Source organism: Diaporthe batatas, assembly GCF_019321695.1.
Source record: "Diaporthe batatas strain CRI 302-4 chromosome Unknown Contig00007, whole genome shotgun sequence".
NCBI classification, from domain to species: domain Eukaryota; kingdom Fungi; phylum Ascomycota; class Sordariomycetes; order Diaporthales; family Diaporthaceae; genus Diaporthe; species Diaporthe batatas.
In genome coordinates, this window is record NW_025408554.1 from 1487084 (window position 1) to 1508366 (window position 21283).

At 54.3% G+C, this 21283-nt stretch overlaps 8 protein-coding genes across 8 annotated transcripts; 7 read left to right on the forward strand and 1 right to left on the reverse strand.

Moving 5' to 3' along the window:
- Nucleotides 1-511: 511 nt before the first annotated feature.
- Nucleotides 512-1690, forward strand: KVR01_006790 (uncharacterized protein; the record flags this gene model as incomplete). The annotated part of the gene is made up of 1 exon (XM_044789609.1): nt 512-1690. The coding sequence occupies one exon, from the start codon at nt 512-514 to the stop codon at nt 1688-1690; it is 1179 nt and encodes a 392-aa protein (XP_044644221.1).
- A 1239-nt stretch (nt 1691-2929) lies between these two features.
- Nucleotides 2930-3997, reverse strand: KVR01_006936 (uncharacterized protein; the record flags this gene model as incomplete). Its single annotated transcript, XM_044787915.1, has 3 exons — nt 2930-3339; nt 3479-3868; nt 3940-3997. 3 exons carry the CDS (start codon nt 3995-3997, stop codon nt 2930-2932), a joined length of 858 nt encoding a protein of 285 aa, XP_044644367.1.
- A 1756-nt stretch (nt 3998-5753) lies between these two features.
- Nucleotides 5754-7092, forward strand: KVR01_006614 (uncharacterized protein; the record flags this gene model as incomplete). Its single annotated transcript, XM_044788617.1, has 4 exons — nt 5754-5924; nt 5994-6478; nt 6564-6634; nt 6698-7092. The coding sequence occupies 4 exons, from the start codon at nt 5754-5756 to the stop codon at nt 7090-7092; spliced, it is 1122 nt and encodes a 373-aa protein (XP_044644045.1).
- A 717-nt stretch (nt 7093-7809) lies between these two features.
- Nucleotides 7810-9168, forward strand: KVR01_006751 (uncharacterized protein; the record flags this gene model as incomplete). Its single annotated transcript, XM_044788347.1, has 1 exon — nt 7810-9168. The coding sequence occupies one exon, from the start codon at nt 7810-7812 to the stop codon at nt 9166-9168; it is 1359 nt and encodes a 452-aa protein (XP_044644182.1).
- Nucleotides 9169-11071: 1903 nt separating this feature from the next.
- On the forward strand, nt 11072-12751 carry KVR01_007012 (uncharacterized protein; the record flags this gene model as incomplete). Its single annotated transcript, XM_044792378.1, has 3 exons — nt 11072-11403; nt 12298-12520; nt 12578-12751. The coding sequence occupies 3 exons, from the start codon at nt 11072-11074 to the stop codon at nt 12749-12751; spliced, it is 729 nt and encodes a 242-aa protein (XP_044644443.1).
- A 381-nt stretch (nt 12752-13132) lies between these two features.
- KVR01_006533 (uncharacterized protein) lies at nt 13133-15327 on the forward strand. Its single transcript, XM_044787202.1, has 2 exons — nt 13133-14146; nt 14236-15327. The coding sequence occupies exons 1-2, from the start codon at nt 13411-13413 to the stop codon at nt 14928-14930; spliced, it is 1431 nt and encodes a 476-aa protein (XP_044643964.1). The 5' UTR covers nt 13133-13410; the 3' UTR covers nt 14931-15327.
- Nucleotides 15328-15475: 148 nt separating this feature from the next.
- On the forward strand, nt 15476-17307 carry KVR01_006649 (uncharacterized protein; the record flags this gene model as incomplete). Its single annotated transcript, XM_044781672.1, has 4 exons — nt 15476-15850; nt 15937-16041; nt 16139-16392; nt 17034-17307. The coding sequence occupies 4 exons, from the start codon at nt 15476-15478 to the stop codon at nt 17305-17307; spliced, it is 1008 nt and encodes a 335-aa protein (XP_044644080.1).
- A 2446-nt stretch (nt 17308-19753) lies between these two features.
- Nucleotides 19754-20800, forward strand: KVR01_006737 (uncharacterized protein; the record flags this gene model as incomplete). The annotated part of the gene is made up of 2 exons (XM_044783402.1): nt 19754-20439; nt 20503-20800. 2 exons carry the CDS (start codon nt 19754-19756, stop codon nt 20798-20800), a joined length of 984 nt encoding a protein of 327 aa, XP_044644168.1.
- Nucleotides 20801-21283: the final 483 nt, after the last annotated feature.

Consider the following 21283-nt stretch of genomic DNA (forward strand, 5'->3'; position numbering starts at 1 on the left):
GCCCTGTCACGCCCATAGCCGAGCACAGCTGCCTTGCCTCTCCCGGTTCTGCCTAGGGTCGAGCGATCGCGTGCCGTGTCTGAAGCCTGGAGATGAAGCGCGCCAGACACGGTCTAGTGCCCGGCCGACTCCAAAAGGAAGGGCAATGGGCCAAGTACTTTAGTACCTAATTAAAGGCCCGTCGCGGGGCATTCGAACAACGACACCCCCTCGACGCGTGCCGCCATCGCGAACAATCCCAAGGATGCAACCTGGTCGTTGTGTCACCCACGCATTAATTTCCAGCCCGCATCCCCAAGGAAAATAGGTAGGTAGCAACCGCATCCCACGATAATTTATCTGCACACAACAACATCTCGCTAACTCTGTATCTTTCTTGTCCCCCCGTGTCTTGCTCGCAGACAGAATCCGAAACAGAAACGAGGCAAACCATTGTCCCAATCGCTGCAAGTTGGACATTGGACCTGCCGGCAATGCGTATTCAACGCCCTGCACGCGCCACTCCACTTACATGCCGTTCGATTTCGACCGCATAATCGACCACCAGCTCTACCTCGCAACGCAGCAGTGCATCCAACCGCACGTACTACAGCAGAGGCGGGTCAGCAGTGCACCCGTCCCCTCCACTGTTGCTGCTGCTGCCGCCGCCGCTGCGGGAGTCGGTCCTGCCAGAGCAGCTGGTGTGCGCAAGTCGTCCCTGGGCTCGCTCGTCTCGCCATGGAGCCCCTTCAGCGACGGCAGCAGCAATGGCAGCAGTAGTAGTAGCGGAAACCCCAGGGCCCTCGCCGCGTACAGCTACCAGACGAGGCGGCAGCAGGGCTCCTCGCCGATCGACCTCTTCTTCGCAGAGATACCTTTGCTCGGCGGCAGAGGGCATTATGGACGCGGGGTCGAGACCCCTCTGGCTCGGGACGACAGCAGCTCCAGCCTCGATCACTTTGTCACAGCCCCTGTCGGGGATTTCAGCGCAGGCGCCGGTGCTGGTGGTGCTACCGAGCTGCTGCCGCCGCCGCCGCTGCAGCACCGGAACGGTACTGACTCCGGGCCCGGGAGCAGCGACACCGACGACTGGGCTTTTGCGACGGCGAGCGGCGGTAGTGCCGCGGGGACTTGCTCGGGCCTGGACACGACCGTCGACCTGACGCCGTCGCCGCCACCTTCATCATCGTCATTCCACGTGCGCAAAAGGGTTGCCACATACATGACAGCAGCTGCACCAAAACCTTCAGACCGACGAAACCACCCCGCTGGCCCAGCCTCGGCAAGGGTGCCCGCCCCCGCTGAGGTCTCGGTCATAACCCTCCCGGTGCGGGACCTGCAGCGCGCGAAGCGCTTCTACGAACGTGTCTTCGGCACGCCGTGCCTCTCTTCGTCCGGGGACGGCAAGTCTGCGGCTCTCCACCTCAACAACGGCGCGCTTGTCGTTACTTTACTCGAGTCCGAGGAGAAGGGGTGCAGGGGCGGTAATGGCCAAGTGGTCCTGCTCACCGTGTCTGTGGACGACGTCGAGGAGGTATACCGCCGGCTGCGGTGCTTTGAGGAAGAGGCTGAGGGGGCGGATGGTATGGAAGACGTTGCTATCCCGGGGTTTTCGGCGTTGGTGTCTAGGCCTTGGGGGTTGCCGGTTATTATGTTTTCTGACCCTGCCGGAAATAGGTGGCGGGTTTCACAGGAAACGGAGAGCTCATGATGGCACTTCCAGCTTATGTTTTGGCGGGCGTTTTGGTTTTGGGGGGATTCTGGGACTGGGGCTTCGGAGAGATGACTTTCTTAGAAGTGGGTAACCATATTACTGAGGATAAATACAATTACACGCACAATAATAATGAGAACGGAAATTCGCGTACCCTTAATCGGAAGGCGTGTACCCTCTCTACTATTCAACTAATTAAAGTATAAAACCTTAAAGTCTTTATAACTTTAATAAATAAGGCTTCTTTATGATAAGGGATTATAAATAGGGTGGGTTAGTCCTTTAGGAACTTGGGTCGTGCCTATCGGCCCTACTCACGGCCCTCTATTATGCTTCGCGCTCTAGGGCTCGCCCCCTTTACCCTAGCCGACCCTTTTGAGAAGTCGTCTTGTATAGGATACTTCTTAGTTAGTAATAGGTATGTGCCTTCCGATTGAGGGTATGTAAATTTCCGTTCTTATAATAATTACTACTACCTTGATCTGCTGCACCCTTCTTTGCTGTCTGCATCACACAACCGTTCCAGGGGTACCTATTCTTGCTCGGACTGTTCTTACTATCACGGCTATCACGCCAGTGCCTACAGGCGACTATAAAGCATTGGTCGGGGTCTCAGTCAACTGGTGGTTTCGTTCTTAATCCGAACATATCCCCAAGACGCACGGTCCCTTTACACACAGTCAAAAACGCTGAAAGACCCAGCGTTTACATGGTTCGCTATATTGGGAATGTGTGTGCCTATTCGAACGACTCTTATTGTTAATTCTGACTTCGGAGCAGGTGGGTTTGGTCGAAGGGAAAGCTTGACTTGTGTAGTCCAACCCTCCATTCCCCTCTCTCTGCCAGCCATGGCGTTCTTCGACTTGGAATTCCCTGACAGAGAACATCAATCGATCTCCGGTTGAGAATCCATCATTTCTATGCGTCCCAGGTGAAAACTTTGCCAAGGTCAGGAAAAAGGATTCACTTGTTCTAACTAATGAGCGTCCATAGGCTCGGCGGTAGATATAAACTTGAATATTATGGCTCCTTTCGAATCGTCAAAAGGAGCGACAGCGTGAATCATCCCACTACTCCGCTTACGAACGGAAATGACAGATACTAGTATTGCACTGGCAAGAGCAAGTACAGAATCCAAAACATGCTTATGCTATGTAATCTAGGTACTTTTCTTAAGACACCCTCCCAACGGGATGAGACATGCTCAAGCAGCGCACATGAGTCCGATGGTTCTGTTTAAGTGCTGAAGCACTGGCCACCGTTGGCGGAGACAACACTACCGGTCATCCAGCCTGACTCGGGGTTGCAGACGACGGCGACGACGCCGGCGATCTCCTCGACGTAGGCGGGCCTGCCTCCCCACCTCTTGGCGACTGCCTTGACCTCCTCCGTGTCCCACTCGCGGGCACCGGACAGCGGGATGATAGGGCTCCAGAGCGCCTGGGCGGCGAGGACGTCCTCGCTGCAGTTGCGGAACATGTCGGTGAGCACGGAACCCGGGTTGATGGTGTTGACGGTGCACTGCTCCGCGAGCTCGCGGGCCCACGTCCTGGTCATGGCCTCGAGAGCGCCCTTGGTGCCGTTGTACAAGGTCAGGTAGGGCAGGCCGCACTTCTGGCCGATGCTGGAGATGTTGACAATACGACCTATCGGCAATGGTCAGCCACGTGTCAGGAGGCCCACATGCGTAGATCCCTAGTCCCGAGAAGGATCTCCTGGCCTGGGTGAAATGCAGCGAATAATAAAAAGCATGGGGGTGGTTTCTCGCTATGATCGTGTACGTACCGGAGCGGTCAGTAGGGAGGTAGGGCTTGGCCTGGCCGACGAGCAGGATCGGACCCAGGACATTAGTTGCATAAGTCTTATGGAACTCCTCCGGAGTCACGCCCTCGACGGGGCCGGCGGGCATGACAGCCGCCGAGTTGATGATGATATCAATCTGCAGCTTGCCCGTCTTGGGGTTGTTCGGGAATTTCTCCTTGCACGTGTCGATGACGGCCCGGGCACCCTCCGGGGTGCTGATGTCGGCCCGGCACGGAACAGCAATCACATTGTGCTTCGAGCTCAGCTCCTGTGCGAGCTCAGCCGCCGGCTTGTCAGACGCCTCGGTCAGGTAGCCGATCAGGACATTGGCACCCTTCTGCGCCAGGTTCGTGGCGATGGCGGCACCGATACCTGCATCCCCTTTCCGTCAGTCCGCTGCAGATAGGGCGCTTTTCTTTTCGGAGAGTTGGACCATCACGTACTTCGTGCGGCACCGGTGACAATGGCAAGCTTGCCTTCGTGGATTCTAGGAGCTGCCATATTCGTCAGAGTTGTGTATCTACCCCCGGTCTGTCAGAGTCAAAATAAGGATTAGAGAAGTCTGATTACTTGAAGGACGACGGAATTGGGAGCAATGCGGGATGCCGGAAAATTCTCAGGCCCTTGCTTGAGGCTCGCAACACGCGAGGGTCCGCAACGCGGTGGTTCCCCGGTGTTGACATTTGCGGGCCGCATGGAGCAGAGTTGCCTGGTTTGCATGGGTTCCGAACTCGAGAGTGGAGGTTAATTCCCTACGCGGCCGGAGGGAACTGGTTGGGCAGTGGGGAAGAAATTTACACCTGTTTTGTGTCCCAAAGGGCGGGCATAATAGACCCAACCACCGCCAGAGAGATGCGGAGTTAGCAAATGCTTCACAGCACAATATATCTGCGGAACAAGAATACAGTAGCTGATTTTGAGGCATGTCTATCTAATTGGGCACCGGCGGGTCAAGCTTTTACGCAAAGATGGGAAGCCACCTGTGCGGACGGATCGACCGGCTTCTTGCAGATCTGCCGTCCACCTTCGAAATAGACCCGCTTTGTGTCGCTGAAAAACAATGCTATAATATTCTCGGCAGTATGGGAAGAAAGTTGGTGGTCTGGTTTGTCATCCTCAATTTCACAGTACTCTATCAACGTCAGGCCGGGACAAACCCAGCTCGGCTGGCCCACATTCCGGGATCGAATTCCGACTAGATTCGTGAGACAAGCCCCCTTTTAGTCTTGCAGAATAAGGCAGACCAGAACCAGTTTCATCTCCAGGCTTTCAGGACGGTAGAAACGGTCTCAGCCTTCGGTATGGTATGTGTGGGAGTGGGTTAAAGTATTGTAAACTCTTGCAGGTCGACATTGAGCATTTATTTGTCTTTATGGTCGAGGACTAATCCTCAATTCGGTCATCTTCTAACGCAGTTGCACTCCTATCGAACTTTCGCGTGGAGAGCACGGCATTTCGCTTACGAGGCGAAGGTCAGGATAAGCATTGCATGATGCTCCACAGAAGCTTCAGCAAAACTGTTCTATCTGTTACCTAATATTTGCACCATTTGTGGGCAACAACCTCGGGAGCCACTACTATGTGGGAGTTTGGCCTTGCATGAAGCCGCCTTTTCCCACTTTTACTTGACGCCAAACCAAGGCTCAACTTGACATGTCAAAAATAAAGTAAATTTCCCAGTTTCTTGAGATTTGAAGCCTGCAAGACTCGGACCACCATGGAGTATGCTTGGCATGGCAGCAGGGAACAGCGTCCTTTCGACCCCTCTGAGCGGTTTGGGCGAGGTCTCTCACCACCAATCATTACCCACAATGAGAGCTCAGTAACTGTCAAACAACGAATATCCTCGCGTTTCAAGGCTCTTGCAATCCCTGAATTTCCTGTCTCGGCAGCAGATCGCCTTGTCGGCTCGGAGGAGTGCCCGCAACGAGATCCTTGGGCCCCAACGGATGTCTCGCCTCGAAAGAAAAAGCCCACCTCGACGATGAAGTCGGAGGCTTTTCATTGACCCTCGCCTGACAGGTCACCTAATTCCTTGCTACGGGATTGGCCGTCTTAGCTCAGGGGCAGATACTCCCCATTACACAGTGACGACTTGGGCTCGACAAGAAGAGCATAGCGATGTACGCAGGCCCTCGGGTACCCTAGAATTCTCCTCCCCGCCGCAGTCGATGGTCAAAGACCGTCTCTTTGCATCATTGACTGTGCTCCCAACTCAGCCTCGCCTCTGCATGCTCACCATTTTGCAATAATCACGATGGTCGAGGACGATGCAAGAACAGTAGCGCTCAGCGGCCTAAGTCTTGCCATTTTTGTCGTTTCTCTTGTCTGCCTTGGCCTGTCCCTTCTTTCCGTTGGCCTGCGAACATATATCAGAGTCTTCGACAATGTCTTCGGCTTGGACGATGGACTGATACTTGCTGGCGTAGTAAGGCTACATCATTTCCCTGAGATCTTCGGCATGCCACATGACTGACCGATCGCCTCGCCTACTTAGATTATTTACACTGTCGATGTTTCGCTCGCATGCTATGGCACCACTGTGGGGCTCGGTACGAGAGACGAAGACCTGAATATGTGGTTATCGGTGGAGGGAAAGAAATATCTGATGCTGTGGATGATGGTGTATGTGATTGGTCTGGCGACGATAAAAAGTTCGATCTGTGTCACGCTATTTCGTGTGGCCGCCGCGAACAAGGCGTTCAAGATCGCCATCTACGTTCTCCTGGCCTTGACCATTGCTACATTTATTGTCACCATTGTGGGCATACTTCTACTTTGCAAGCCAGTCTCAGCAAACTGGGACGGGCAAGGAAAATGCGCAGGCATGGGCTCGATGGTAGCGCTTTCCTATACCTCGACGGCCGCCACCATCGTTACCGACCTGTCACTCGCTATCCTCCCAGGTATCATGGTAATGGGAACCCCAATGAAACTGATTCAAAAGCTGTCGGTGGTTGGTCTATTATCATTCGGATCAGTGTAAGCTATCGAGTTCCTGGACTTGGGCCTCAACGGCCGACCCCCCCGGGCCAGATTCGCAGCTCACTAACAATATAAAACACAGGGCCTCTCTGACCACTATGGCGAGAGCACCATTCATTCAACACTATTGGACACCGCTCGACAACTTGAACTGTAAGTTATCAGTACCAAGTACAATTTATGACCGGCACGAATCAGTTTTAACGCTGCTACCAGACTGGACAGGTTTCATTGTCCTCCTCTCGAATTGTGAAAGTGCTATCGGCCTCATTGCTTCGAGCATCCCTTCGATCAATAAGTTCATTTACCGGAAAACAAAACTTGCTCATAAACCCCCACAGGGAATCAAGCCTGTCCGAAAATCACTGGTCACCTTCGGGAGCGCACCAGTTCGACCCAAGGGATCCGGTAAGAGGTTCCTGAATCCGACAGATCAGGGGACGAGTTTCGCAAGCGTCCATACGGGCGACTGGGCCCGGCTTCAAGATCAGGAGTCGGATACCTCCAGAGACGAGATTAGTGGAATACGTGCTGAGTACACGTACCAAGTGGAATTGTCGAAAATCGACACGAAGACACGAAGTGAAAATCGATACGAAGTGAGAGAATGAACTCGAATCAGCACCTCCTTTCCTGTCCAGCGGTATAGAGGCTGCATATCTTCATTAAATTGTTCGAATATTGTTCAGCCGATACATAGATCCAAACATCATATCATTCAGGCGAACGTGGCCGCCTCGGAGATTGCTGGCATGGGTTGCTTGCCCCGGGAGATGTCGCAGAGGAAGCTACGGCACAGGCTCGGTACTTCAGTACCCAGTCAGAAAGCATCATGAAACACCTCGGTGATCTTCTGTGGTTGAGCATTTGCAAAATTGGCCCCCTTACTTCGTTGTCAGGTCTAGGAATGCAAACTCAACGTCATTTTGCCAAGACAGGACTTGACTGGCGCATTTCGGCACAGCCCTACTCCTTAGGGATGAAGGATCGACGTCGTTGGGCTACTGATTGGCCAATTACAAGCTTGATGTTCAAACTTAGCAAAGTTTGGTGTTTCGGGGTGGTCTGTGCAAGAAGTACACTTTCCATACTGAGCGCTGCCAACGATACAAAGGTGCTTCCTTCGGCACTGTGTGGTTTTCCCTCCACTGAAACATGACAGGGATGTTCTACACTTTATTAGGCGGCCATGGTACAATGGGAAAAGGCCCAGAACGTGTTCTTGCTGACGACTCGACAGCTGCTTGCTCTTTCCAAATCCATCGAGTCCGGACAATCCGGACTTTGCCTGTCGCTCACATGTCAACATCAAAGCCATCACCGACATCATGGTTTTGCTACCCCGAAAGTCCGTGATCCTGCTCCTCGTGGTCGTACTCTGCGTAAGCTTGTTATACGAGCTCGAGAGTCTCACGGGAGCCGGGCACTCTGTCCTCCAGATACTGCCTTCTCTCCGAGGGGCCAGTGGCCAGGGACAATCCCCCAAAGAGGTCGGGCATGATGACCTCTTCAAAATCCCACTTGTGAACGAGGAATCCATCAAGTCTGTTTGCAGAACAACGCAGTGGAATGAGAGCTTGGTGTTCACCTGCAATGAGTCGTTCGGTGGCATCGGGAATATCCGCAACTCACTCCTGCTGTGTGTACGGTTTGCTATGCAGGCTGGAGCAGCTTTGGTGCTCCCTCAAATCCTGATACGGGACGCCGACATCACAAACTACAAGACACAAAATGCCACAGACTTTGGCTACATGTTCGACACACAACACTTCCTCAAGTCGATGCAGCAGTCCTGCCCGGAGATGACCATCTATGCAACCCTTGAGGATGCCACAAAGAATTCCAATCTCGCTGGTGATACAAATCGGGTGCGCTTCCAAGCAGAGGCTCTGACTGGCGATGGGCTCATCAAGACCGACAAATGGCGCGAAGAGTTCTATTCTTGGTTAGAGGAAGAAGAGGTCGGCCCGGTAACAGGAAAGACAGGGCCAATAGTCATTGACCTCGAGCGCTGTTATATGTCTTGGCCCATTTACTCAGACGGAGAAGCATTCGCGTCGTCATTCGGCTCGATCTTGCAGCTGCGAGAGGACGTCAGGTTACTGGCTGGTAAAGTACTGAGGGCCTTGGCCGAGAAGCTATCGTTCACTGATGTCGAACTCAAGAGCGATATCTTGCCTGGCTCCTATTTTGGTGCGCACCTGAGAGTCGAGCATGACGCACAGGTCACTTGGAGTCCCAAATTCGGGTGGACACATGCCTCCTATGAGAAGCAGGCAAAAGACTACCTGGCGCAAGCCTTACAGCCCCTCAGATCGAGCCCAAAAGGTATTTACGTGGCCTCGGGGGATGTCGAGGGAACACGACGGTTTGCCAAAGACGCTGCCCGGAATAACCTTACAGCCCTCAGTAAATTCGACTTGCTGCAAGGCACCGCGGACTTGGAGACCCTGGAGGCGCTCAGGTGGGACCAACAAGCGCTCATCGACTATCTGATCCTACTGAGATCGTCAGACTTCGCCGGCGTTGCGCACTCGAGCTTCTCATGGAGCGTTGCTCTCAAGCGTCACACCTGGACAAGGAAAGAGGGTAAATATTTGGACGCCCCGGAGAAGCTACATGATGATCTGAGTGTCGTGTATGGGGTTGTGGGCACCGAAAACTTCCCGGAAGCCTTGTGGCCTTAGCAGCCACGTGACTGGCAAATATATTGAGACAAGTTCATCGCGAGATGCAGTGGCTCCTGAGTATAAAATAGATACTATAGATTTTTAATTGAATTTACGCATACAGATCGGAACCGAATTCTGGAGGTAAGACTTTCAGATTGGTATCCTATTGACTCAATCTTCTCAACTTGTATGCCTAGCTTCTGCCAGCATCTTGATGTCTTTGACTTCAGCATCTGGCGGACGGGGACGACCGTAAAGGTGGCTTTGTTTCTAATCCCCATACATACAGAACGGATGTGGCGCCCTCATACAGCGGTAACTACGCAAGACCTGGCGTTTAAAAAAGCACAATGCTAATAATGGTGCAGAGAGAATACAATGCGTGGGCACGTCCACGGGTGGCCTTAGCCTCGTGCCGCAACTGTATAGGTACTCCGTGGCAGTGGGCAGCGATCACCAGGGGTTATTTGGCAACGTATACAGAGCAAACTGTGTAGTCTTAGGGGCGTTCCTTGTGTCAACTACTACTGATGCAGCAAGGAAGTTCTGTGATGACTTTCAGACTTATGCCTCGCTTGCAACTGGCGTTCGGGCTGGCGGGCTCTAGGATGGGGGCAGCTTTTACAGTATGTTCTGCGGGTTCCGCATCCATAGAAGTTATCACCGACTGACGGAGCCTCTCTCGCTAATCCGGAAGTCGGTGATCTGGGGCAGAGTAGCAGAGTCTCCCTAACAGATACCCGGGCCTGCCAACTCTCCGGTTGAGGAGTTCCACACCCAGGGCTGCTAGGTTTAAATGGGCTTAAGCCATGCCTCTGGCTTACAAGGCGTCATCCAATCCTTGTGAAGACGTTATCCTAATCTGCCAAATGCGATGCTAAAGCACTAGACGCGAAGGCAGCGGCCGATTTCTGCCACTAATAAGTGGTTCATCACTGTTGATGAGCTCGACAGCTGCACGAGTGATTTCGATCCCGGATGGCGCAATCGATGTTCTGAACGCCTCGGCGAGATCCCCGCCCGTTCCGTGATGAACGATATCCACCTGCCCACAATCTGGACTTGAATCGCCCGAAAAAGAATGACGGGTTTTCACCAATAGGGCGCGGGTTTGGTGTATCTATACATCATGTACCTGCCGAGACAACCGAGTCCCTGGCATCGGGTCGAGGCCTGCAATGAAATACGGCCCGTGGCTCGGATGTCACATCGCTCTCAAGTTCAGCAGAATTCCTTACCGTGATTTTGAGCTCTTTTTAACTATCATGTGTCTTTTCGAATTTCCTTCGACACAAATCAATTGGTATTTTCCTGTCAGCTCAGACAGGTTAGCTAGCCATGACATACAACGAGGGTCAGGCAAGCCCCTTAGTTTCCAGCCCACTTTCAGAGCGGACGTCATTGTTAAAACATACAAATTTGAAACCTACATACGGGGCCGACACCTCCCGTGCAGACAGCGATCATGGAGGCTCCGAGCGCAGTTCCCCATCATCTCAAGATGGGGATGAAGAGGCTTCCATTGACTCAATCGCCACATGCACGCCCACTGAAGTGGATGGCCTTCAAGCGCATGAACCTCTGAGCTCCAAGGCAATTCTTTGGGCCGTCCTTCCTATGCTGCTTGGTTTGTCTCACTCTTGCTCTTCCTGGCCCAAAAGAATATTGGAATTTAAATTGATCCGTATTCGACACAGCTGTCTTTATCGCCAATGCAGATGGGTCCATCGTGATGGCCACACACGCCGTCATCGCCTCCGAATTTATGTAAGCATCACTTTTCACCTCTAGTGGATCACCCTGTGTCTTTCAATGGGATGTCTTGGAAAGCTCTAGAATGCAACATTTCGGGGCCCGTAGCAGGATTGACATTACCATTAGGGCCCTCGAGTCCTCAAGCTGGCTGTACACCGGTTTCATGCTATCGTCCACGGCAACACAGACAACATTCGGTCAGCTCAGCGAGATCTTTGGGAGGAAAGCGATCATAATCCTCTGTTATGCGGTATTTGGCCTTGGCTGTTTCATCGTGGGAGCTGCACAGTCCATGACCACCGCGATCGCTGGGAGAGTCCTCTCCGGTGCCGTCAGCGCAGGGTCCAACGTACTCGTGTCTTTGGTCGTCACGGACCTTCTTCCGGTGCGAGAAGTCGCGACCTGGAGGTCGTATATCAATGTGGTTGCCGTCAGTGGCCGCTGTATGGGTGGGCCGCTCGGAGGCTGGCTGGCAGACATGATAGGTTGGAGGATGTGAGTAGAATCTGCTTCATTTGTTCTGACCGGTGCAGCTGATAAGTGTCAGGTCTTTCGTTGGCCAAGCCCCGATATTCGCCATTTCCATATTACTCTGCTGGGTTTCTCTGCCAAGCACCAGCTCAAAGTCTTTGGCAACAAAAGACCCGACATCCAGCACACACGAGTCTAAGCTCGGAAAGCTTCGTCAAGTGGATTTTCTTGGCTCCGTGCTTTTGGCATTTTTCCTGATACTTATCTTGCTGCCTCTTGAAATTGGAGGGAACAAGATTCCTTGGACAGACGCTCGAATACCGATCCTTTTCGGCGCTGGAGTGTTGTGCCTCGTGGTGTTTGTCGCGGTGGAGAAGTGGTGGGCAATCAACCCCCTTTTACCACTCAACCTATTTTGCAGTCGGCACACTGTTGCATCCTTCCTCGTTCTGGCTCTCCAATGTGCTGCCCAGCTGGGAGTAAGTTGCATGATGAAGAAAACCACCCTGCCACCCAGCTGATCCCGATGAAACAGATGATGTTTTCCGTCCCTCTGTACTTTCAAGTCACGCAAAGGATGTCTAATACTGCAGCTGGAGCTCACCTGATGCCAGCAGTTATTGGAAACGCCATCGGAGGTATCATATCCGGCTATTTTATTCGGAAGTGAGCATGTAATCTGGTCCTGACGTTGATATATCTTGTGTTGACAAGGACTCCTTAGCACGGGCAAATACAAATGGCTCATCTATCTTGCCACTTTGATGTCTGCCAGCGCTTATGCCCTACTACTCTTACGCTGGCACGGTGAGACCAACTGGCTGGAGAGTCTTTACATCTTCCCGGGGTGGGTTCCAATTTCTGCTTACCACCAAATGCGTTGTCGTGTCGCAGATTCTGACCTCTTTACTATCTTAGCGGCTTCGGTACCGGCGTTGCACTTTCCGCCCTCTTTATCGCCGTCCAAGCTTCCGTGAGCAAGCAACAGGTTGCTCCCGCTATATCGGCTCTATATCTTGCTTCCGGGTTCGGAACAGTCGTCGGTCTTGCCGCTGTGAGCGCGACTTTTCAGGCAGGCTTGAGGAGCACCCTCGAGGCCCGCCTGGTGAACTTGCACCTTAATGAGGAGTTACGAAGTGAGGCATGTTGTTCTCCGAGCCGTCGATCTTGGTAAACTTGGCGCCTAACCGTATTCTAGATCCTTGAGAAGGCGCTGGCCAGCGTTGAATACATTTATAAAACAAATGGGGACGTTGCCAATGCGATTACGGAGTCTTATATTGATGGGCTTTGGTATAGCCACATCGTATCTCTTGGCGCTTCGCTTCTGGCGTTCATGTCGACACCTTTACTGAGAGAATATAAGCTATGACGCTGGTACATGTCAGATTTGCAACATAGACTCGAGCTAGACCCCGGAATGTATTCTCTGGTCCATATGATCAGTTCCCACCACATCGAAGAGGAACTGTGAAAGATCTGGACACGGTGTTAGCTGCACGTTGCTGGCGTGTCCGAGACAAACACAGCCGTCTTCAAACCTCATGGCTTGAAGCGGATTGCTCGTCTGGAATATATAACAGCAGCAACTCGAGTTGTCGGGCTGACAGCTGGGAGTCAGCCTGCAAATTGTAGGGGGTGCTGGATTTATACGGGGTGTGGTCTATTGAATCCATATTTAGCGCGTTGTAGAGCACACTGCCCCCTAAGTCTCTACTGTCACCTGGGGACCCCACTGCACTCGGAACACGCGGCCTTGGGTTCTTTGCTGCAAGCGGAATTGCACCTGTAAGTATTTGGTCAACTGGTACCTAATAAGTACTTAGGTAGGTACTTAGTACTTGAGTACTGTCCAGCCCATTCCGCCCCATTGACTCGAACCCCTCTTAAAAAACCGCAGAAGCTTTGGACCCTGCACACTTGCAGGTCCGCGGCTTAAAACCTTGGCCCGGGGTCATTTCCCCTTGCGTATTAAGCTTCCCAGGGATCGATCGTCTTCTGTCTCAACCCGCCGCGCTGGTACCGCCCACAATGTCCATCGCAGGGGACACGAGGAGGGCGCTTGGGCCTCTCAGGTGCCTCATCGCAGTCATCGCCATCCTTGCCTTCCTCACGCCCACGGCCCAGTGCCAGCAGGGCGGCCCTACGCAGCAGCCCGTCGTGCAGGTGCCCAACACGGGAGCCCAGAGCACCGGCATCCCAATCACACAGAAGCCCACCGCGCCCGAGCCCGTCGAGTCCAGCGGCCCCAAGCGCCACCCAGACCTCCCCGTGCTGGGCTACGTGACCCCCTGGAACTCGCGCGGCAAGCAGCTGGTCGAGGACTACCGCGACAAGTTTGATCTCGTCTCCCCAGTCTGGTATACCGTTCACGCCGACGAGGCCAACGTTAACGACGTTTATGTCGTCAGAGGCGGCCCGCCCGCCGAGGAGGACGAGGCCTGGTACCAGAGGCTGCAGAAGCCCACTGCCTCGTCCGACGCCGCGCTGAAGCCCCTCCAGGTTGTTCCGCGCTTCATTCTGGATGGCTGGGATCAGGAGGATTTCCAGAATCTTCTCTTCAACGAGACGAGGTGGGCGCTACTCTCTGCCGCAATCATGGACGTCGTAGTCGAGAGATCCTTCGACGGTGTAGTCTTTGAGTCTGGCGCATCCTACGCTCTTGGGGCGCCTCTCACAAAACTCTCGGAGCTGTTGCACGCCAAAGACAAGTTACTGGTACTTGTCATGCCGCCCGTGCGGGCTCCTGGCGATGGCATGACTGACAGTAAGCAAACACTCTGCATTCTCTCCATTCTCCGTGTTCTATGTGGTAGTTGTGAAACGCAGAATTGTGCACCTGACTTGAAGTACCAGTCATCCTCCAACCCATGGCTGGGCTTTCGCATTACGTCGATTATTTCAGCATCATGACCTATGACATGACCGGTCCCGGTGGCCGAGAGCTCCACGATGGTGCTGCCTTCCCAGAGGGCAGCTCGATCAGACAGGCCATAGCAAAAGGGCAGGCTCGTGAGCCCGGCCCCAACACGAGCGCCGGCTGGGTCAGGGACAACCTCGTCGCGTTCGTTGAGGCGTCTGCAGCCGGCGCAATGGACCCATCCCAGTCACCCGCAGAGTCCCGGTGGGCGTCTCGGAAGTTCCTCATGGGGACGCCCCTCTACGGGTACAAGTACCCTGTTCTCTTTGTTGACAAGAACACTGGCGATCTTGTGAAGCCGGGGTCCCGACCCAAGAACAACGACGCAGTCGCGCCCGTCTTGAGAGGCGCTGGAGAACCCATCATCATGTCTGCAATCTTGGACATGATCAAAGAGAAAAGGGCAAAGGTGCTGAAGTCGGAAGAGCACGGGGAATACTTTTTTGACTACGAGCAGAGGCCGGGAACAGGGGCTTGGAGGGTGTTCCTGCCCACAAGCGAGAGCATTTCCAAAGTCTTTGACACGATTCAGGATGTCGTTGACGATGATTTCGAGTATGCCTTTGGAGGTGCAGGTGTCGCACTCTGGGAAGTTGGCCAGAGCTCGACGGGCCTTCTGGCTTCTATCTGAGGCGTGCCATGGTGACCGGGGAATCCGAACGATTCGGAGAAGATATTACACCATCATGGAAACAGCGGCGGAAGTGTCCCATGGGGTTCCGGTAGGAGTGAAAGCTGCGCAGGCACGAAAGGCCATCCACTGGAAAGCTTTACTCGACGGAGATATTTGGACACTCTTGATGAGTAGCTCATGGAGGATATGCCTGGAGGTTGCGAAGTAGCGCCGCAATGCCGAGCGCGAGGTCATCGTTCAGTCTCGCAGTTATGCTATAAATCATAGAGCGGAAAAAAGTCTCACGACTCATCCAATTCATAGTCTTTCTGATCTCCCCCGACGCCCCAAATACTCTTGGTGGAGAGACTTATCAGCTCTCCTGATCCCGCGGCCAAATGCGGGCCGAGATGCCAGCCACACCATTGCGATGGGAGCTCCACGGGAGAACCAAACACCGAGCGGCGTGGGCGTGTCCAAATGATAAAAGCAGCAGAATGTGCGTGGAATTATCTACTCGAGAAATGTATCCGTAGAAAATATAGCAACAATCGCCGGCTGCAATGTCTCACCCAGTCCGCAGCGCAGCACCCTCGTCGTCCGGGTCCACGGACCCGCACACCTTCGTCAACCCCGTACTCCGCGGCTTCAACCCGGACCCGACCATTTGCGTTGTCCCGGCCAGCGGTGACACGCCCGCCACATATTTCCTGAGCACCTCTACGTTCGAATTTTTTCCGGGCTGTGCCATATACTCGTCGACAGACCTTCTGAACTGGAAGCTCATCGGCCACGCTCTGAACAGGAGGAGCCAGATCGAGCTGCGGACCGTGGAGCCCGGCGCCGGCAGCTGGGCCAGCACGCTGCGCTACCGTGCTGACGAGAAGCGATGGTATCTTGCTAATTGCCTGTTTCAGAGGTACAGGCCTGCGACCGATGTATGTCGTAGTCATTCTAGCCTTTGGGGTTGCTCTTGTCTTGGCTGCTAGGAGATGATTGCTCACTTGTGATTCCTCTTGTTTAGGAGCGTATCTTCCCTCGGGGGTTTTACGTGTTCACCGACAACATTTGGGACGACAACGCCTGGTCTGATCCGGTCTACTTCGACAATCCTGGCTTCGATCAAGACGTAGGTGATCCCTCTCTATACTGAGACTACCAGATCTTACTTTATCCTTCACATCTCCTTCTCCAACATGATACTTGCGCTCACTTCAATCCTATAGTTGTTCTGGGACGACGACGGCAAGGTATACCTCTCAACAACCACGAGGCTCTCTGACCGCGCACCAGGTTCCAAGCAAAAAGACTTCGCCATTCACATCAGCCAGATCGATCTCCCCACGGGGCAGACCCTGACGGCGCCGGTCGTGATCCGCAAGTCCCCACACGGGATCGCTGAGGGTTCCCACATCCTGAAGCGCAACGGGTTCTACTACCTCTTTACCGCCGAGGGCGGCACCGAGGCTGGCCACCAAGAGTGGGTGTTCCGCAGTCGTGAAGGTGTGCTCGGCCCATGGGAGAGCCAGCATAAGCCGTTATGGTACAACGGCCCAGACGAGAAAGTCCAGAGGACCGGACATGCGGACGTCTTTGAGGATGGCTCTGGCGGCTGGTGGGCAGTCCTACTCGGCGTGAGGCCCATTAGGGATGAGGGGACGGGAAAGTGGCTGGAGCCCCAATTGGGTGAGTATCGAGTTGCTCGTGTTTATCTTCTTTCCTTCAGAACGTGCCAGAGCCTCCGGTATATGTGAAAATGACTAATATGCTGTGTTCTCCAGGCCGAGAAACATTCCTGGTGAAGGTCGACTGGGTTGATGACTGGCCAGTCTTCAACGAGGGTAAGAACATCACTCTCTTGACCAAGGGGCGAGGCTCCTTGGCCAAGCCAGCGGAACCAGGCGACGCGTCAACGGAGTGGCAGGCAGATCTCAGCAGACCCAGCCTTGAACTTGGCTGGTATCAGAAGAGTGAGTGTCGCCCATCAGACCCAATTACGGTTCCATGCCAGCCGCTCGAGCTGACAATCGCTTTCACAGACACGCCGCTGAAGCTTTCATACTCGCTCAGCGATAGGCCTGGCTATCTGAGGCTATGGGGCAACTGTTATGACCTTTCGAGCCCAGAGGCGCCATCCATGCTACTGAGAAAGCAGACATCTTATTGGCAAACATTTGAAGCCACCATGGAGTTCGCTTCCCAACAGGTGGGCTCCGAAGCTGGTCTTGTGTTATGGTGGAGCCAGTTCTCATACGCCACCATCGGTATCAGGATCGGCGGGATCCTCAGCAACTCCAAGGTGCCGCATGTTGTATCGCGAACCCCAAAGGGAAAACCTGGTAAATCCACTGTGAGACTTACTCGGCAGAAATTGTGGAAAAGGGGCGGGCAGTGAAGCTGATATGTTCCTAACACAGACTACATCGTCGGATATTTCGCCGAACGTGGCAGGAATATCAAAAACGACAGTTTCTGTGAAGCTCAGTCTCGCCTGCGAAGGCAGCCAGTACAGATTGAGTTTCGACCAAGGGCCAGGGGGGGCCCAAATCAGTGTGTCCTGCTCTGCACAGGATCTGACAATCATGCCGCCAGTTGGCGGATGTTTCACGGGTGTTATGTTTGGGGTATATTCATTTGGTCGAGGGGAACCAGTGCTGGATCCAGCAGACTTCGGCAATATCCAGGTGTCGACCAAGACAGCTTGATGCCTCGCCCTGGAGGTGGTTAATCGTGGCGCCTACTACTTGGATGGACCCGAACCATTCCGTCTCACACAAATGGCTCCGGCCCCTAAAGGATAAAGCATTCTGGAACGGTCGACTATGTTGATGTCCTCTTCCTTGTACATCATCTAGGCGAGTGGTGTGCGTCCTATCTCATGTGATGGAGCTTTGCTCGGGTACCTGCGTAGGGCCCTAGGCCGTGGCATCTTTTCCCACCCGGCCCCCAATAGAAACGCCTGCTATATCGCAGCCTTCTAGCCTCTTGTAGACAAGTTTGCTGTAAGACGACTTCCAACTTGCAGAGGATAACCCCTTAGAAGCTGGACTTGGATAAAACAATGTTGGGAATGTCCTTGTAGGGGAGTCTCCCGATGACAAGCTTACGGTATAGCTTCGCACGAACCAAGAGGTACTAGGCAAGTCACAGAGGCTCATTATGTATACAATTTTCTTTTAGGGACGCGGTGGTCTTGTGGTAAAAGTGCATGCTATGTGCAGAGGGCCTACAATCCTTGATTGGAGACGGGGAAAGCACTTGAGCGGCATGAAGACGGACAGGCTGACCCAGTCCGTGACGAGACTTGAGTGAATACCAACAGTGCCCAGCTTTTTACGTATACTTAAATCACAAATGCTGGTCCGACTTTTTAAAGCACGTGGCACTCAGGCTGTGGTGAAAGACTCGGCCTCGTTTTCATTTGCCCGTGATATTGAGTCTACATACCTAGGTGTGTAAGACGCCGGGTATTAGAGCAAAACAAGTGGTCTCGATCGCCTATTACTGCACCATCTGGCGTGACACTCGGCTATCAGGCAAGCCACAGACATGCCATGCAGCCGGGGCTGGGCAGGTTCCGGCCCGACAGCCCAGCCCCAGCGACAGTGATGCAGGCAGGCATCCGCTAGAGTGTGCATGGTCTAGAGCACATGTAGGGCTGGCTTACTTAGACGAACGAAGACATCCAGCTTGAGTGCTCGCCTAGGTACTTGAGAGTAAGTACTTAAGTAATTTCCACATGTGTGCACATGTGGACGGAAGGGCAGATCTGACAGTATTGTGTATTTGACGTTGTGGTCGGGCAGGAGGGATATCCGCACAGGAAGAGGAGGCCGACGGATGTTGTGTCGGGTTACCTGATACAGTAACCCGTGTAGCGATCCGACCTCCCCCAGACCAAGCAGCTCCAGATCCCCACCGCGGCGCCTTCTCCTACCCTGCTACCCCACATTCGAGGTCGACGACAGTCCAGTACTGACCCCGCCGCGCATGGAAATGCCAACAAGGGCGGGAGAGGGCCGGGTAAACCTCGACTCTTCGGACGTGGGAAGCAATCCTCGTGCCGAAATAACCTGGTGCTATAGCTCCCCGCCCCCTCCAGGGAGCAACTGGCAGGTCAGCTGTCCTCGAGGCCCCCAGGGCCCCAAGGACTACTGGCCGATGTTGCATTGCAGCGAAACTCAATGCCGGGTGGGCCTATGGGCTCTTTCTAGGGTCTGGAGTCTGGACTACGCTTCCAAGGTCGACTGTCGTCTCGTCTCTTGCCCCGCCAATGCCCACAACGGCAGGCCGAAGCAGGCCAGTATGGTAGTGGGGGGGGGGGGGAGAGAGACAGAGAAGGGGGAGGGGGGACGTTGGGGCTAGACTGGGGACCTCTGTGACACTAGCATACCAGCAGGCACACGGCAGCAACCGAAGGCGAGGCGAGTACGTCTAGGACGAGCTACGCCCTCCTTGGCCCGGCTCCTTGGGCGGGAGAGGACTAAAATGGACCACCTCTGGGCCATACAAGGCCAATCTCTCGCAAAGGGGATCCCGTGCGGATACAAAGGCTTGAGATACCCCGAGAGAACCTCTGCCGATGACTCGGAAGTCGCAACAGCCCTTGGCAACTAACCCGTCACCGTGCCTTCCTTCTGGGTGCGAATCACTTCAAGTTCCCACAAACGGTTCCCACACAGGAAGGAGCACGCGCAACACCCACACCAGTCAGTCCTTTCTAAGCCCGGCTTTATAAAAGGCCAACAACACCCAAATATCTTGCAGCCAGAGTGTCCCCCTCACATAATCTCACATAATCTCACATTCACACCATCACGACACACACAAAACACGGCAACATGTCTGCAGCATTCAGTAGTCTGAACCCCAGGCTCGCCGCCACAAGACTCCTTCCCAGACTGCCCTTGGCTCGTCGAGCACTGGTGAGCGGCCCGAGCAGCTTCAAGAACTCGGTGGGCAGCGCACGCGGCCCTTCCCAGCCCAGACAGCTCCACGCCACAGCACGCCGGAACAATGGGCTCACATTCGAGAACACCGGCCGGCTGCCCGAGTTCAGCCTGAGAGACAAGGTCATCATCGTCACCGGGGCAGGCCGTGGGCTGGGACTTGTCCAGAGTGAGGCCCTGCTCGAGGCCGGCGCAAAGGTCTACGCCCTCGACCGGCTGGACAAGCCCGACCCGGACTTCGAGCGCGTCCAGGAGCGCGCCAAGGAGCTCGGCACCAGCCTCTCGTTCAACCGCATCGACGTGCGTGACAACATCAGCCTGAACGCCACCGTCGAGAAGATTGCCGACGAGAACGGCCGCATCGACGGGCTGCTCGCATGTGCCGGCATCCAGCAGGAGACGCCTGCGCTCGAGTACACCATGGAGGACGCCGACAAGATGTTTGGCGTCAACATCACGGGCACCTTCATGACGGCCCAGGCGGTGGCACGGCAGATGCGCAGGCTCGAGCGCCCGGGATCGATGGTCTTCATCGCCAGCATGAGCGGAAGCGTGGCGAACAAGGGCCTGTTTTGCCCGTGAGTTGCGCCCATCTCCCCTTAGCTTTGCATGGTGATCTTTGCATTCTGACCGATATCCAGGGCGTACAATGCCTCCAAGGCCGGCGTGCTTCAGCTCGCGCGCAACCTCGCCATGGAGTGGGGCACCCACGGCATTCGCGTGAACAGCATCTCGCCCGGCTACATCGTCACCGCAATGACGGCGCCGCTTTTCGAGCAGTTCCCCGACAGGAAGGAGAACTGGCCCACGCAAAACATGTTGGGCAGGCTGAGCTACCCAGAGGAGTACCGTGGCGCGGCTGTCTTCCTCCTGAGTGACGCCTCGAGCTTCATGACAGGGGCTGATCTTCGCATAGACGGAGGTCACACGGCCTGGTAAGGCGACTCTAGCACGCCTTCCCAGGACAGCCGCGCTACCGAGTTAGGTAGGTACTAATCCAGGATTTGGTGAGTGGTATTTGGCGCTCGTCGGTAGGGCGCAGACGGTTGATTGGTGGTGTTTGGGGGTTCAGACTCCGTTAGGCACGGGATATTCCCTTGTATAGGGTGGGCACGGCAATGGTTTTGAGCGTTGCTTTTCATTTTTATTTTTCAAAGTTGCCCAGCACGGTGCGATGGTCTCCTCCACAAATCGGGGAATCTCAGCTATTTCGCACAGATTGAGTGCTATGGGCCGCTGTAGTGTGCTTTGTCTCATAGCACGTAGTTCATGCCTCACAAAAGCTTCAGAACCCGGCTGCAGTGGATGAGCAACTTCCCCTAAAATACCATCATGAGTGAGATCATATATAGTTATGTTGTGATTCAGCATGCCCAGTCAGCGCTGTATGCCATTGCCCACACTTGACTCTGTGTCCCTGCT

Excerpts from the sequence above, each read along its gene's own strand:
- KVR01_006533 (XM_044787202.1), top strand. The coding sequence starts at position 13,411 with ATGTCCATCGCAGGGGACACGAGGAGGGCGCTTGGGCCTCTCAGGTGC. Across the intron at positions 14,147-14,235 it reads TGGCGATGGCATGACTGACA|TCATCCTCCAACCCATGGCT; the intron begins GTAAGCAAACAC and ends TTGAAGTACCAG.